Source organism: Saccostrea cucullata, unplaced genomic scaffold (assembly GCF_032062105.1).
Source record: "Saccostrea cucullata isolate Sc308-1 unplaced genomic scaffold, CSIRO_AGI_Scuc_v1 ctg5821, whole genome shotgun sequence".
NCBI classification, from domain to species: domain Eukaryota; kingdom Metazoa; phylum Mollusca; class Bivalvia; order Ostreida; family Ostreidae; genus Saccostrea; species Saccostrea cuccullata.
This window is the reverse complement of record NW_026929286.1, coordinates 21,626-37,840: the sequence shown is the minus strand read 5'-3', so window position 1 is coordinate 37,840 and position 16,215 is coordinate 21,626. Positions and strand designations below refer to the sequence as shown.

Sequence of the window (16,215 nt, the reverse complement as noted above, 5' to 3'; positions counted from 1 at the left end):
TCAGGTGTTCCATACATTTACGTCATTGGTCAATCCACGGGATCCTTATCCATATACACTATCGAGGATGTTCCCATCCAGCAATAAACACATACTCCACTGACATTATTTATATTTTATACAATAAAGTTAAGGAACTTGTATTCTGTGTTTCATATATTTTAAATATTAGATTAAGCAAAAATAAAAAAAAAAATAGCATTTTTTTTTCATAGAATAATTATTTAAATTTATCCCCCTAAAATACTTGACATGCTGGGTTTATTTTTCTAGCCCTTTTCTACGTTTCTCCAGTTTTATTTATCTCGTTTAGTTAATTCATAGTCCCACAAAATTATAATATTCAATGGAAAATGCTTCCTAGTTCAGAGCATTGAACTTTTTTTTACAAAGAAGATTATACATGTACTCTGATAGTCTTCTTAATTGTAAATTGCAAATAATGTTTTAAACAGGGAAAATGTAAGGTAACCTCGCATGGGAAGTTGTTAGAATTTTAGCAGAGCGATACTTTACACTGTAATATATTAGCTAATTCCCACGTGTTTATTTTAAATATACTAAGTATTCAAATTAAACCGACATAGATCTTAAAATTATTTTTTTTATTTTAAAGCCAGGTCAGCGTTCAAATATTTTTCACCCAAATTAACTTTAAAAGGTGTTCCAAGGAACGAAGCTATTATAGCCAGCTTTAGCATCAGTGCAAATATCATAATTCGAAGAATGTTTTTTTGTATATGTATACTCGTAATTATAGTTCATGTATTTGCCTATAAAAAAATATATATTAACAGAAATTAAGAACGCGATTTACTTGCTTTTTTATCATATTAAAGTTAATTATTGTTAGAAATAGGATTCCACAACCACCAAAGCTAAAATGAATAGTGATACTGGAATTATTAGAAATTATTATTATGCATTTCTTTCAGGAGAATTCAGTGTGTTTTTACCATGTTAACCCCATATACCAATATTTTAGTTTGGGCGAATAAAGTGCACTTGAACTTCGAGTTGAATTGTCAGTCTATGGCTCATTTTTGTAAAGGTACATGTTGTATCTATATGGTATCTCAAGTTCAATGTGTGCAGCAAGTGAATAAAATATGGAGATAACGATCAGTTTTTAGCTCAAAAATCCATTTAAACAATACCAATCAGAAACGGAGCAAACACGGACCTCTAAAACATCAGAGGGGGGGGGGGGGTGTCAGGTGGCACGGATGAATGTTGATCCCCTGCCGACCGGCTACACCCGCAGTGTGCTCCTTGTCATGATCGGGAAAAACGGGGGGAAATCCGTAAACAATTCAGTATATTAATAATGGCCTAATAATTAATGTGAAAACGTCTTCCTGCATTTGACATATTTTTTAAAATAGATTGGTCATTGGATCGAACATAGAACCTGCAAAATAATGATTTTAAACGAGGCTATTGTAATTTTTGCTCATCAATGTGTTTGTCAATAGCTTGTTCATATGTAGAGCATGCTTTTGCATGTTGAATCAACAGAGTGGCAAATGTCGGATGCAGTATAACTCCTCACAATTATACAGGAAAAATGTCCACATGTGTTGAACATATGTTAAACATATGTTTAACATATATTTTTTACACATGTAAAACACATAAAAGGAGCACACATGTATAGGGTGTTTATTTTTACACATGTTAAACATATGTTTCACATGTGTTTAACATGTGTAAAAATAAACACAATGTATATTTATACATATGAAACATGTGTTAAACATGTGTTTTATATATGTTATACTTTATATGTGAATTATACGTGTATAATATTACTGTTGTACTTATTATCATTTTTATACTTTTTTCATGTCTGTCCACATATGTGAATCATATGAAAAGGGCAGCATATGTAAATCATATGAAATAGTTACATGTGTTCTCTTTCAATATTTATCACAAGGAAAAACACATTCTTGTACACATTTAAAAATCAGATGTTTCTGCTTTAGATGAAAATCTATTACATTCCAATGATCTACAGTGTATCTTCATGGGTTAAATATTTGAAAATTAATATCTTAAAATGCTTACACAACTTTTTTGATAAATTATTTTCATCAAGAGAAATAACTTATTTTTCAGTGTACTTTCTAAGCAGGAAAGTATACAAACAAGTCAGTAGCATTTGTCGATACATATATTTTACATATTCTAAGTTGAGTACAATTATAAGATTTCCACAAAATGATTAAATAGTTAAACATGCATACATGTACAAATGAATAACATAATAAGTCCATGTACTTTTTTTATAATTTATATGATTTGACATGAAAGTGTCCAAAGCAAAATTGAAATATCACATATAACATTTGACATGTATTCTCTATTGTAAATTTATGAAAAATCAAGTTATTTGATATTACAGCATACAAATAAGAATGGGAATTAAATCTTTACAGGTCAAATGCAGACAAGATTGTGTACATCCTCTCAATTTCATAATTATTTCATATATTTTCTTGTTCTTTTTCCTTCTGTATCTTTCAGTTTTCTTCAGTTGTCCTCCCTCTGATCTTCCATGAGCTTGACCATTTTGAACTCTCTTTGAACTGTACCCGAAATGCAAATCCACCATTTCTCCCTTTCCTGAACAATTTCTTTGTGGCACATAATGGTCTCTACAAAATTTCAAAAGTAAAAATAAAACAATTCTTAAATTACAAAATCAATTCTACAAGTAATATTAAAGTTCAGCAAACAAATGTATGCCCAATTCACCAACAGAGATATGATAAGAGATAAAACTAATGTTATATATGCTATACTAGGTGTTTTGTGGAATCCTATGATGTAATTTGCAAGACAATTACACTGTTGGAAGATATGCTTCATAATAAAGTCATAAAAAGCATTTTTTTTTTTTGACAAATAAGTTTGGAATGTTCAAACAGTATTACTAATTCATGTTGCCAAAAATTAAGAAGATTCTGACACAAATATTTTATTTTTGGACAAAAAATACTACAGAGAAGTAGACAGGCAGAAAAAAAGACAGTGTGATTCCAGGATATCCCAAACGTTGTTGGGAAGAATATAACAAAGTTTATTTAACAGTGTGTAGTTACCTTGATTAAGCTTTTAAGCAAGTCTTGGATCTTGGGATTTATTCTTATGAGACGCTGACTGTATATTGAACCTGTAAAACAAATATTCATGCAGTAGATATCTTCTAAGCATAACTAAAACATAATTAAACTACAAAACTACAACTACAAAAAAGAGAGAGTACATGTTTATAGGTTCTTAATAGTCTTAATTAATATCTTACATTTTACCAGAAACTATGTTCTCTAGTGTTGGAAAAAAATAATAAATGTCAGGTAATGAATACCGGTACATAATAGATGTAAATATCCAATGGATTATAGCTAGCTGATGTACTTTCAACAATCAACACATATGCACATGTACTTGTACCTTGAAAGTTGGATGTCACTGTTATTATTAATTTTTAACTGAAATTCAAAATTCAATACCCCCCCCCCTGAAGTCATTTACAGTACACTGTAACATGTACCAGTTTCATAGCTTTTAAAGCCAGCAAATTCTATTCATACTTTCCATATTTTAAAAGTGTACTGGATTAAAACTGTTTTATAATATAGAATAAAATTATTGTAGTATTGAGTTGGACTTATTATTTATGAAGTCGTGCAAACAATATAATGTAGAATTATAAAGGAACAAAAAGAAATTATCAAGAAATATTTTGTCATGAAGGAGTCATTACAGATGTTTACTTTGATTTTTTATTGCAAGTATTTATTTTTACCTTTAATATTGTGAAGATGCAATCTTCTGTCAAATCAGCTTTAGGATCAATCGCCAGTCTTATCAGCTTTGGACTTTTTAGACGCAGCAATGTGACACTGAACTCAAGTTACTGCATGCATCTATAGGCCATAAAAACAAACACTTGTTATTAAGTTGATGAAAGAATCGACTTGACAGCCATCTCAACATACATAAACACCAACTAACAGTCACAATGGTTTCAAGGTTTCTACTTTCACTTTCATATCAGTACGTAACAAAAGGAAAACCAATAATCATGATAATACCTTTTAAAAATAAGCCTAACATGTAATGTTTACGTTCATTCAGAAACAAATTTTTCCAAAATTACTTACCTGTATACAAACTATAAAAAATAGTAATGCCTTTAGCATGTTTAGCCTAACATGTCAACCGCTTACATTCACGGGCACTGGAAGTTAATATAAATATATAGTATGTGTATGTATAAAAAAAGAAGGGTCTTTTTTATACATACACATACTATATATTTACATTAACTTCCAGTGCCCGTGCTTACATTCAGTCAGAAACATTTTTCACCAAAATTACTTACAGATCACGGTATGTCTATCGTTAGGCTTACGAAATGCATGACAAGTCACAATGATAAGAGTAGAAAGTTTATACGCACCTGTAACTATAATGAAATGATATTTAAAATATGAATTAAAAGTCTTTTAAAAATTGTTTGGAGATCACTTACCTTTCCAATACACCCAGCACGTCTGCTGCAGCAGTGACGTCAAAAATGACGTACATTTTCATCCGATAAAAGACAAAACCGGCCCGGAGACAAATACGGAATTATTTTAATTTTACTCAAGAAGTAAGCCAAGCCCATAAGATTTAAAATGAAAAGAAAATGAATTCATTCTTTATCAATTTTGTCTGATAAATGCATTATTACAGAAAAAAATTGTGAAAGTTTTTTTTTTTTAGAAGGGAAAGGGGGGGGGGGGGGTAAAAAAAGTAAAACTTTACATGAGTAAAATTTTACTAACATGTACAAATTCTTTTGAATTATTGTACACACACATATGAGATAAAACTTAACATGTGTATAACATGTGTATATGGATACACATATATTTTATATATATTAAACATGTATAATTCATCTGTATTTTCGCACACATATATTACATATATATAATACGTGTTATACATGTGTGGTGAAAAACATGTGTTTAACATATGTATTTTCTCACAGGTGTTTAACATGTGTATATTATATATGTTTTACATATAAATGAAACACATATTTTACATGTGTTTATTTACACACATGTATTACATGTATAAAACATATGTTGAACACATGTGAAACCAAACATATGTTTAACACATGTGGACATTTTTCCTGTGTATGGTAAGTTGATAAGTGAAAAGTTGATTTCGTGGTCGTTTATAATAAAACTTTTTTGTAATGTTACCATCAACGTCTTTTCTTCTATAAAAATATCCAAATATGAATAGTTCGGCCTGACTCTGTGGTATCTTTATTTCAAGCAGGCGACCTTTAATCATTTGCAAATTTGTTTTGCTAAAAATCATTAATTTTTTTAGTGTACATACAAGTATCCTAAGTTGATATTTTAAAAAAATCTTTTTAATTGACAATATATGTGTTAATTTTGGAGATCAGGTCTTCCATTAATATGTTTGAATTCCCATTGGTGCAAATTTTGCCGTGTGATAAGCAGACCTATTTTGTTTTGATAGAAAGCAAAATTGATTAAAACTTCTACATTAGAAAAAAAAACACTTGCTGTTGCTTTCAACTCGAAATTCAGATATTAATGTATACGATGTAGTACTACTATCAACTAACAATAGTTATCTGCATTTATATTTCGACTTGATTATAGTTGATATTAATATCTTGGTGAGTCTGAAATGATAGAAACCACCAGGTCAGACACATTTCTATCATGTTTGGATATTTAACTAGATAAAGACGTTCTTGGTGTCATCTAACATCCAGGATCTAGGGTTTTTTTAAATAAACTTTTCTATCACCAATTTCCCTTACTTATGGAGCAACTTTCCTGTGTATCATAAGTTGTAACGCACTAATGTCAGCAAATACAACCTTTCATTATAAGTCAATTGCGCACTTACTTTTTAATACTTATTATTAGGTCATTGTTTACACACTGAATTGTTTTGCGGATTGTCCGGTTTTCCCAATCATGACAAGAAGCACAAGGCGGCTATGAGCGGTCGGCAGCAGACGCCCACTCCTCCATTGCACCGGATTCCATCCCTGATGTTTTGGAGATCCGTGTTTGCTCTGCTCCTAATTAATATTGTTTAAATATAATTTGAACTTGTTAACTGTTATCTTCATATTTTTTCATTAGAGGTCATTGGAGGTCAGATTGTTTTAATCGAAAACCACTAACCAAAGTTTTCATAAAGCTTTCAGGAGCAGCATGCTTCAGTCACGTGAAGACATCTCAACGTGCGTGCAACAACGTTAAAATTGGTGTAAGGAATAACTATCTAATGTTTAGGTTTATACGATTAATCGATTGGATGTTTATATTTTATCAAAGACACGAGGTTAAGGTCAATTACATTTTTTCCACTAATGTTTCAAACTTTAGATGGTCAACAAAAGCCTTTTTATGCATTACAAAACCCATGGAACCTCAGAGTTTATCGTTTTGGACCAAGCAATGCACGTTAAATTTGTATTGAACAATGATACTCGGGAATACTTATATATAGCCATTTGTCCATTAATCGCCTTACAAAACTATAAAATAATATAATAAATCAAATCGGTTAGAAAGTCAACCCGGTGCCGCAATTAGCATATGAATTTATTTTTACGTCAGAAAAAAGGCTGTCCCTAATTGTTCTGTTCATTATGGGAAAGGTCAGATAGAATTTCCAATATTTTTTAAAAAACACATCAGCGCAATTAGGTAAAGTTTTCTCCTTTCAGATGTAGGTTGATTTAGATAAAATACAGTGACTAGCCCAAGGAGAAAAATATGTACTTCTTTGCGCTCATATATTTTAAGGGCATCAAAGATTGGGGCGGGGCCAAAGTTCAGTTGAAATAAGATGTAACAATGGTACCCCTACCCCAAAGAAAGATCTATGTCTTCCAAATTATGCTTCTATTTTTGGTTAAAGTAGTATTCCGTTATGGTTCACAAATCAGTGATTGCATGCAAAAATTATAGTAAAATTTGGACATTTAATTTTTTGTCAATTTACCAGGGGTCATGTGTCACATCCTTCCTTTGAAATATAAACAATACATTTTTTAAAAACTGTTTCCAGGTCCCTTTAAATGCACTCAAATGACAACCAGGAAGTATAATTCCTAACAGGTATAGGGTATTCAGTCGGAATTCCTCGGATGTTTCGCGAACTCAGTATAATAATTTTTTAGAGTTTGTGAGACATCCGAAGAGTTCCGATTGATAGGTATTTTGTTTAGATTTGCTCAAAAGGAAAGCCGCCATAACTGTTGACAGTAAGGTTATATTCATGAGTCATCTTTTTAAATTTTCATTCTCAATTTTATTACATGCATATGAAAACTATCTCAGAGTGGAATTTAAATCAAGAAAGGCACTTTAACAGCATGTTAAACCAAATATTGATTTGCATGACATTATTAGGTTATATCTACCCAGGTAGCACAAAACATTTTCAAAACATTTTATTGGTGTTGTAAAAAGGTTTTTTCGAAACATTTCAGACAAAACATTTTAAATATGTTTTTAAAACATTTCCTTTTCTCATTATAACATTTTAAAAACATTTTAAAAATGTTTTCAAAAAGCTTATGATTAAATCCTTTTGGAACATTTTTCTAAAATATTTTTAAAACGTTTTAAAAATGTTTGAAAAGGCATGTTTAGCTTTCAAATATCAAAGATTTTTATATGATGTTTTAAAAACGTTTTTAAAACATGAAATGAAACATTCCTTTTCCATAAATTTGAAACATTGCATAAATACGTCTCTGAAACATTTGAAAGGAACGTTATCAAAATGTTTTTGAAACATTCTCAATTCATTTAGGGGTTTTTATAGCTTCCAAATATCAAAGATCTTATAAAACGTTTTAAAAACGTTCTTAAAACATGAAAAGAAACATTCTTTTTCTGTAAATCGAAAACATTGCATCATTATACGTTTCTAAAACATTTGTAAGGGGCATTTGAAATTTTTTTTAAACATTCTAAATATCGCTGTTAGTTAAAAACATTCAATTCCGGATATTTTTGGGCCTAGGCAGTGAAAATGTTTATTTAAAACATTAACTAAAATAATTATTTTCACTACAATTAAAACATTTTAATTATAGTTTTGACATTTTTTAGAAACATTTTCAAAATGTTCTTTAAACATTCAAATAATGTATTATTGCGATTTTTCTAAAATTTAGTTTATGAAGAAAAAAAATGAAAATATAGAAAGAATAGTGTTAAATTGAGGAATTGTAGTTTGAAATTTTTTAATTGAAAGATTTTTTCCGGTATTTTATAATGATTTCTTGTTTTGGCTTATTGATAAAGCAGACATAATTTTATATTAAGTCGTTTGATAAAACAAATCAAAAATCAATAAATGAAAGGATAGGCAAACAAAAAAATTTCAAATGTAAATAAATGTATAAAATCATAAGCATTAAATAAAACTCTTAATGTCTTTTTAAAAAATAATGTTCTTCAGCAAATCTGTGATCCACTCCCAGAATTTTACTCTGAGGCGTTAGATAGGGATTGGCACACTGGTCAGTTTCAGTGTCTTGATAACCTCTTATGCAAATTCTCCTGCTGGGCAGCGCGTTACAGAGTATAGTGGTTTGCTGCTTATCTAGGCCAAATTTTGAATTCTGGTAAACAAGATGTGCGCGCTTACTCCGTGCCGATTTGAATGAGAAGACTTTGCACCATATAAACCACGACAATAACCTCGGGATTTATTAACTTTGAATGGTAAGAATTATTCCTTTATTATAGACTTTAAAAGATCATTTAAAATTTCTTTTATACTACCAGTGATAATCAATAACTTTGTACAAATGTATGAAGCAATGACATATACATGTATTTGATTTTGAATATTTCAATCTTAAGGCAACACAATTTATAATAAATTTTTGTTTCAAGTATTCGTTGTCTTTGTGAAATGTTAATCATCAAACAATATTTTGATTTAAAAATGAAATTTCTTTACAGCATGGTGTTGGTTGCATCATCCGTATTTTCAAATTCCCACATTCAAAAGACCCGCCTTTGGTGAAGGCAAAGGTGTAAGTAAATACTATTACTCTTCAATAATATTGTCATAGTAATTATTTTTCTGCTTTTTTCAATGCAAATGAGGAAAGAACTTAAATTTGATATAATTATTTAAAATATTTTTTGTATATTTCCATTGATTATCTTAAGAACGCTGATACAAACACAATTTTCCTTATCTTTACAGATTGTGCTATTCTCTCCGAGGGGGGATTCCTTATCAGCTTTTTCAGTGTATGCGATTCTAACTAAGTCTTATAGATCCGCCGCTCTGTTCTACCTAAACCATGTAAACAGTGAACATAGGATTTCTGTGATTCTGTTCTTTAAAAATTCAGTGAATGGATTAGACGCCGTTTCCAACCTTTAAAAACCCGGTGACTTGAAAGAAAATAAATTAAACTTGTACCGAGAATGGAATTAAAATGTGGTTAACATATTGAATATGGGTTTGTATTAAAGATTCAAAAATTAAATATAATTTGTGTTTATTTTTTTTAAATATAAATATTTCATTATTTAATGATATAAAGTAAAAATTTCAGGAAAAATACTTTTGTAATCTTGACTTGAATGTTTTGAAAACGTTTTAAAAAACAAACAAATTAAACGTGAATAAAACATTTTTGAAAATGTTTTTGTTACATTTAAAAACAATGTTATGATAACATTTGTTGAAATATTTTGTAAAATGTTTTAAAAACATTTAAAAAACCATACAAAATCACGTGATTAAAACATTGTTGTAAAATGTTTATGTGACATTTTAAGAAAATGTTCCGGAAACATTTGCTGAAACATTTCACTAAAATGTTTTAAAAACGTTTAAAAAACCATACAAATTCACGTGATTAAAACATTATTCAAAATGTTTTTGCAACATTTTAAGAAAATGTTCTGACAACATTTTGCTGAAATATTTCACAAAAATGTTTTAAAAACGTTTAAAAAACCATACAAAATCACGTGATTAAAACATTATTAAAAATGTTTTCGCAACATTTTGAAAATGTTTTAAAAACATTTTAAAAATGTTTTTGTGTTAGCTGGGTAGGTCTGCAAATCGTCCAGTCAAACTTAAATAACCTGAATATTACGCAACTTGTATCCGTTTTCAACCCTGATAATATTGTGTCAAGTCAGCTGTAGTTTTATTTCAGATCAGATGGAAGATTCAATATGCTGTATAATTGTTTACTTACCGGTAAATTTTACCGTGAAAAAATTTATCTTCTTCAAATCATCAAAGCACAGAACAAATTTCTGTGATTGAATATTATTAATTATTATTATTATTATTATATATTGATGACATAAGGAATATTCTCGTGTTAAAAACAATTATTATTCATCATTGAAAGTCAGACATATCGTCAAATCTGTCAATGAGCTATCTTAAAACATGAACACGTATCTATGTTTATAGAATTAGTAAATTAAAAGAAATCCAGGTAAATTTTACAGGATTCTTCAAACTTTAAGTGTAGTTATCTTGCAACTTTTGAAACATACTTTGATACTCTATATGAATGACTAACATGTATTTGTACTGTTGTAATTTTATTTTTAGAGCTAATACATGAAGTAATGTATTCCCAAAACACTGCCCAGGACGTGATGCGATGTGACCTGTGTGAGACTGCTGTGGTAGAAATACATTGTGATATATGTACAGTTAACCTGTGTAAGGCCTGTTTGGGAGAACATTTTTCTGCTGATTTCTCAAAAACTCACAAAATTGTTGACTTCAAGGATAGAAAGTCTACCCCCCTCTATCCTAAATGTCTAACTCATGACAAAGAACGATGCCAACTTTACTGCGAACAATGTGACATTCCTCTGTGCACTAAGTGCATTTCAACTGATCAACATATAGGTCACAAATTATCATACATGTTACAACTTGTAAATAGAAAGAGGTATAAGTTCATCCAAGAACTAACTGAATTATATGATATAATTTATCCAACCTATCAGGACATTGCCTCTAGTGTAGGAGACAGAATGAGTCAGTTAGAAAAGGAATATGGAGATCTCTCAACAGCCATAACAAAACATGGAGAGGACTGGCACAGAGAAATTGACAAACTTGTCCAGAAACTTAAAGCTGAAGTTGATGAGATGAAAAATACACAGTTACAAACTCTACAGAAACATCTGGATGAAATAAACAAGACAATGTCTAACATCAAGGATGAAATCAATTCACTTGAGGATGCTGTTGAGTCTAATGACATTTCTAAACTTTTTAACATTAAATTTAATGTTGAACAATATTCACAGCTTCCACCAAAAATTGTGCTGACTTTACCTAGATTTGCACCACAAAGAATCCAAGGAGAAAATGTTGATCTATTTGGAAACTTATCATCAAGTTCTATAACATCCGATGAACATGGCTACAGCATGAAGACAATACAGAAATCACCAGAAGCTGGATCCTCTCCTCCAGTCAAACAGCTGCTTGATGAACCAGAGATTGTCACCATCATAGACGCAAAGTATAAATATTACATTGACAATGTGGCCTGTCTGAATGAGGAAGAAATCTGGACAAGTGGAGATATTAGCGTTATGAAACTCTTCAGCATCAATCAGGGATCAATACTCAAATCAATCACAACCAAGTCATCATTTTCCCAAGCTCACATAGCCGTGAATCAAAGTGGGGGTCTCCTGTATACCGATCACAGGGACAGGACTGTGAACATTGTGAAGAATAAAGATATAGAAGAGGTAATCAGACTAGAGAACTGGAGAATTAACGGAGTTTGTAGCTCTTTTTCTGGTGACCTCCTGGTTATCATGTACAGTGATGATGACAACCAATCAAAACTTGTTCGTTACTCTAAATCCACAGAAAAGCAAAGCATTCAGTTTGATGATGATGGGAAACCTCTATATTCCTGTGGTCCTAGTAACAAAGACATAAATGAGAACAAGAACCTCGATATAACTGTGGCTGACTGGGGAGCAAAAAGAGTAGTAGTGGTCAATAAAGCCGGGAAACTGAGATTCATGTACACTGGAAATACCCCTGCTCCAAAAAACAAACCTTTCTTTCCACGAGGAATCACCACAGACAGTCAGAGTCACATCCTTACAATTGATTATTATAATGATTGTATCCACATTATAGACCAGGATGGAGTGTTTCTCCGTTATTTAAACTGTAGATTGATTGATCCCCATGGACTGTGTACAGATACAAATGACAATCTTTTTATCGCTGAATGTAGAAACAAACAAGTAAAGAAAATAAAATATCAAAAGTGAGAACCAATTTCTACAATGGGGGTTTGAATTATAAAAACTTTCACAGGTCTATATACACTTGTCATGGTAGGACAAAGGAAAGATAAATTAAATACACAGATAACAGTCAGACATAATTAGTAAAAGATAGCTATAGACTGTACATATTTCCTGGTTTATATCCTCGGACAGGGTTCAAGAATGGTCGACAGGGGATGCTTACTCCTCCATGACACCCTAATGATAATTGATGTTGACTCCGATATGTTGATATCTGGCAAGTGTCGATCAGGAAGCTCTTAATTCAGGTAGCAGAGAATCCCTCATGCTAGTGGAACGTCAGCTCTAGTTGCTTAGTAGTAATTTTTGTTGTCTAACTGAAACCACAGAGTATGGCATCAATTTGTTCTTCAACCTCGACTTCTTCAGGCTTCCAGAAAGGTTCTGTACTGTTACCAGTTTCCAAAATCGTTCCGAGAGAATTTTGTGTTGCTCAAGATGTGAAATCAATTGACTATGTACAGTATCTAGGTATTCAAGTGTCTTTACCCAAAATGATGTCAGAGAGATGGATCAGGGCAGCGGTGTACATGTACAGCCACCATTCTTGAATATTGCTGTCACGGGGGCTACAAGTACTTTAAAATAAGTTTGTTAAAATATTAGTTATACTAAACATTAAGATTTTTCCTTGATGAATGGGTGCTTCAACGATGATTCTCAATGAAGTACATCTCATCTGTAACTTTGTTTGGAGATCTTGTATGGGCCTTTGCTGTTCAATGGATTAGATTCTTTCTTGGTGTCAGTATAGTAGTAATCTTTTTTAAAGAACCAGACTTCAGTGTTCATAGATCGTCCTTGATGAAAAAATTAATTGCAGTACTGTTCATTCATTATTGAGACCTTGACTTTTGGGTCAGTGTAAGCGTACGTTACCATCCTTTCTGAGTAGTTATTATGTGACTTTGTCATATCCTTTTGTAAATGTTCTTTTTTCGAGCGCAGGGTGAAGAGGCGGCTTACTCTTAATGTTTTAACCTTAATATTTTAATCATATCTATACATAATTATGTTTCATGTTAACATAATTTATCTCGCATGTAGGGGGTAGAGATTGTCATAGTTCTTGACATATTTGTTTTATCCCGTTTGTATTCTCTCTGTATGCTCTATCAGATTTTATTATATTTATCTATGATTTCTGCTTTGTTGAGTTTTACGAAAAATCAGCTTTTTTCTGACTTCGTGTCCGATTTTATCCAGGATTAGCTAAAGCGAGAGGGTGTCATTTCAACAAGTACATTCTCTTCCATAATTGAATATTCTGAAGGTGCCCTAAGGTCTTTAGTGTCAGAGAAAAAGACTTGCTCAGTGCATGGTGATGTACTCGCTGAGTTTGATACTTCCATAGGCGCTCCCCATGTAATTCTGTAAATGACGAAAGATACGTATATATAGGTCTACCCCTCTATAGGCTACTAGTATAGAGGCGTAGACCTATATATTCGTATCTTTCGTCATTTACAGAATTACATGGGGAGCACCTATCAATCTTTTATTGAATTAAGTATTGTAGGCCACCGGCCCAAAGTACATTCATATTTTACAATGTTATATTTACAATTTTAGATCAGGCTTACCAGGTATACAATATGGAAACATATAGACTATACTTATAAATTATCACATATTAAATTCTCAATGAACTTTTTCCTCTCTTTAAAAGCTAAAAAGGTAAATTTTGCGACATCATTTAACACTGCATCATTTCCATATATAAGCATATTCACAGTGTTTTTATAAAATCTTAAGTGTTTCAAAATATTACAGTTTACTCTAATATCCATATATAATTCACAATTCTCTACAAAATGCTTTTCATTTTCAAAACAATTTTTATTTGCTATTTGACAGAAGAGACAAAATCTATTTTCTCTAGGAATACCTTTAAATCGACCATGTTCAATTTCCAAACAATGACTAGAGGTTCTTAATTTCAAAGTGATTCTCTAAAAGATACTTTGTAATTTATAAATGTTTAGATCCTCCTCTGAATTTGTTTTCCTATATGTGTTTAGTGCACGACTCTTTTCTCTCTTAGCTTCTTCACACTGTTTATCCCACCATTTAGGCTGCTCTAATTTCATAGGTTTCTTATCCCATTTCATTTCTAATGCACAATATTGTAATATATCTGTAATTAACTGTACAGCGTTGTTTACATGACTATTTCTTAAGTTTATATCTAACGAGAACAAACATGCTTTTACATAATCTGAGTTAAATTTTTCAACAAAATCTGATCTTTTATCTTCTTTCCATCTAAACCTCACAAGATCCCCTCCCTTTGGTTCTATATTTTTTATCATTAGGTTCGGCCCTTTAAAAATACACCAGAAAAGTACTTTCCCTTGATGGGTCGTCTGCGTGGAACATGAGAAGACGATGTCGTGATCACTGATATCCGAGATTGGATCGTTGATTTGAGATCAGGCTCAGTCGGTTTAAATCACAAAAGGTCATAATACATTTATCTCTCATATTTTTGAGAAGTCAAGAATTTTCTCTTGTCAATCGTTTGCTCGAATTCTTTGTCGCGTAGTAAATGTGTAGGAGCTTAATTTTTCTTTTGACTGGGGTGGACAAGGTATCGGGTAGATTCGCCCGATCTATCTGTTCGCAGGAGTCCGTCGGTTCGCGCAGATCGTGTCCGTTCGCCCGAAATATTATTCGCCCAATATCTTGTTCGCCATATATCTGATTCGAGGTACTTATATGTAATTATATGAATTAAATATTAACATATATTATTTATTCTATTTAATTTCTTTTCAAAGTTTAGATAATTAATATGATTAATATCAATGATAATTAAGGGATACATTCGTGTTATTTTTACAAATTGCGCCGCGGCTATGTTTTGAAAACAAAAGACTGGGGCGTTAATAGGTCCATTTTGGAACTGAACAGCGGATGATGTTTTTGAAGAACCTCTCCCTTTGATCTTTTTATACAAAAAGTTAAGGAAAGAAATTCATTAGATCCTTAAGAAATTAGGGCGAACGGCGTCATGGGCGAACATTTTTTAGGGCGAACGAACATCAACCCTCCCCCCGGAAAAAATCCTGGATCCGCGCACTCCCAGAAACGCAGAAAGTGGCAATCCCTTTCCTTTGTGAAAAATGTTTCAAAAAAAATTAATATTTCACATTTTCATAATTTATATTTCATATTTTGATATTTAAGATGACTACTATACTGACACATACCAAGGGAATATTTCGCTAGCCACGGGTTCTAATTCTCTACTCTCCTCATAGGAGTAGCGTATCAGAACCATGCCCTACCCTTTCTTCTCTTATAATCAGAACCTTGAAACAAATTAATATAATATATAAAACAGTAATATTTTTTTAACTCATTGTATGATACTGACACAAGAAATAACTTTAACAATATTATCACCGACGGATTTAGAGCACAGGTGCTTGAGGACACCCCCCCCCCTCTTTCGATATAGGCCCCTGGACTGGGCTTTGTCGACTTTTTTTCTCATAATTTTTTTCATTGACATATTTGTGATAAAAACCTATAGGCCTACCAACAATTCGAAAAATTACCTTAAACAGACGTTTTCTTTTTAAAAATAAATCTACCCCACATTTTATAGAGTGGGTTAGAGATTTTTATAAAATGTTTGTTCAAGCAAATTTTCTGAATTGATAAAATAGATTTTATCACAAATGCGTTATCCATATATGATAAATATGGTTGTATACTGTTTAACGTCCCTCTCCAGAATATTTCACTGATATGGAGACGTCACCATTGCCGGTGAAGGGCT

At 31.5% G+C, this 16,215-nt stretch overlaps 1 protein-coding gene and 2 long non-coding RNA genes across 3 annotated transcripts; 2 read left to right on the top strand and 1 right to left on the bottom strand.

The window, feature by feature from the left end:
- Nucleotides 1-2,089: 2,089 nt before the first annotated feature.
- LOC134280327 (uncharacterized) lies at nt 2,090-4,063 on the bottom strand. The gene is made up of 3 exons (XR_009994884.1): nt 3,815-4,063; nt 3,108-3,178; nt 2,090-2,660 (listed from the first exon to the last, which is right to left on the bottom strand). It is a non-coding gene; the product is annotated as an uncharacterized LOC134280327 (long non-coding RNA).
- A 4,595-nt stretch (nt 4,064-8,658) lies between these two features.
- LOC134280325 (uncharacterized) lies at nt 8,659-9,380 on the top strand. The gene is made up of 3 exons (XR_009994883.1): nt 8,659-8,807; nt 9,051-9,124; nt 9,301-9,380. It is a non-coding gene; the product is annotated as an uncharacterized LOC134280325 (long non-coding RNA).
- Nucleotides 9,381-11,291: 1,911 nt separating this feature from the next.
- LOC134280328 (uncharacterized) lies at nt 11,292-12,389 on the top strand. The gene has a single exon (XM_062762742.1). The coding sequence runs from the start codon at nt 11,292-11,294 to the stop codon at nt 12,387-12,389; it is 1,098 nt and encodes a 365-aa protein (XP_062618726.1).
- The last annotated feature ends 3,826 nt before the right edge of the window (nt 12,390-16,215 follow it).

Excerpts from the sequence above, each read along its gene's own strand:
- LOC134280328 (XM_062762742.1), top strand. The coding sequence starts at position 11,292 with ATGTCTAACATCAAGGATGAAATCAATTCACTTGAGGATGCTGTTGAG.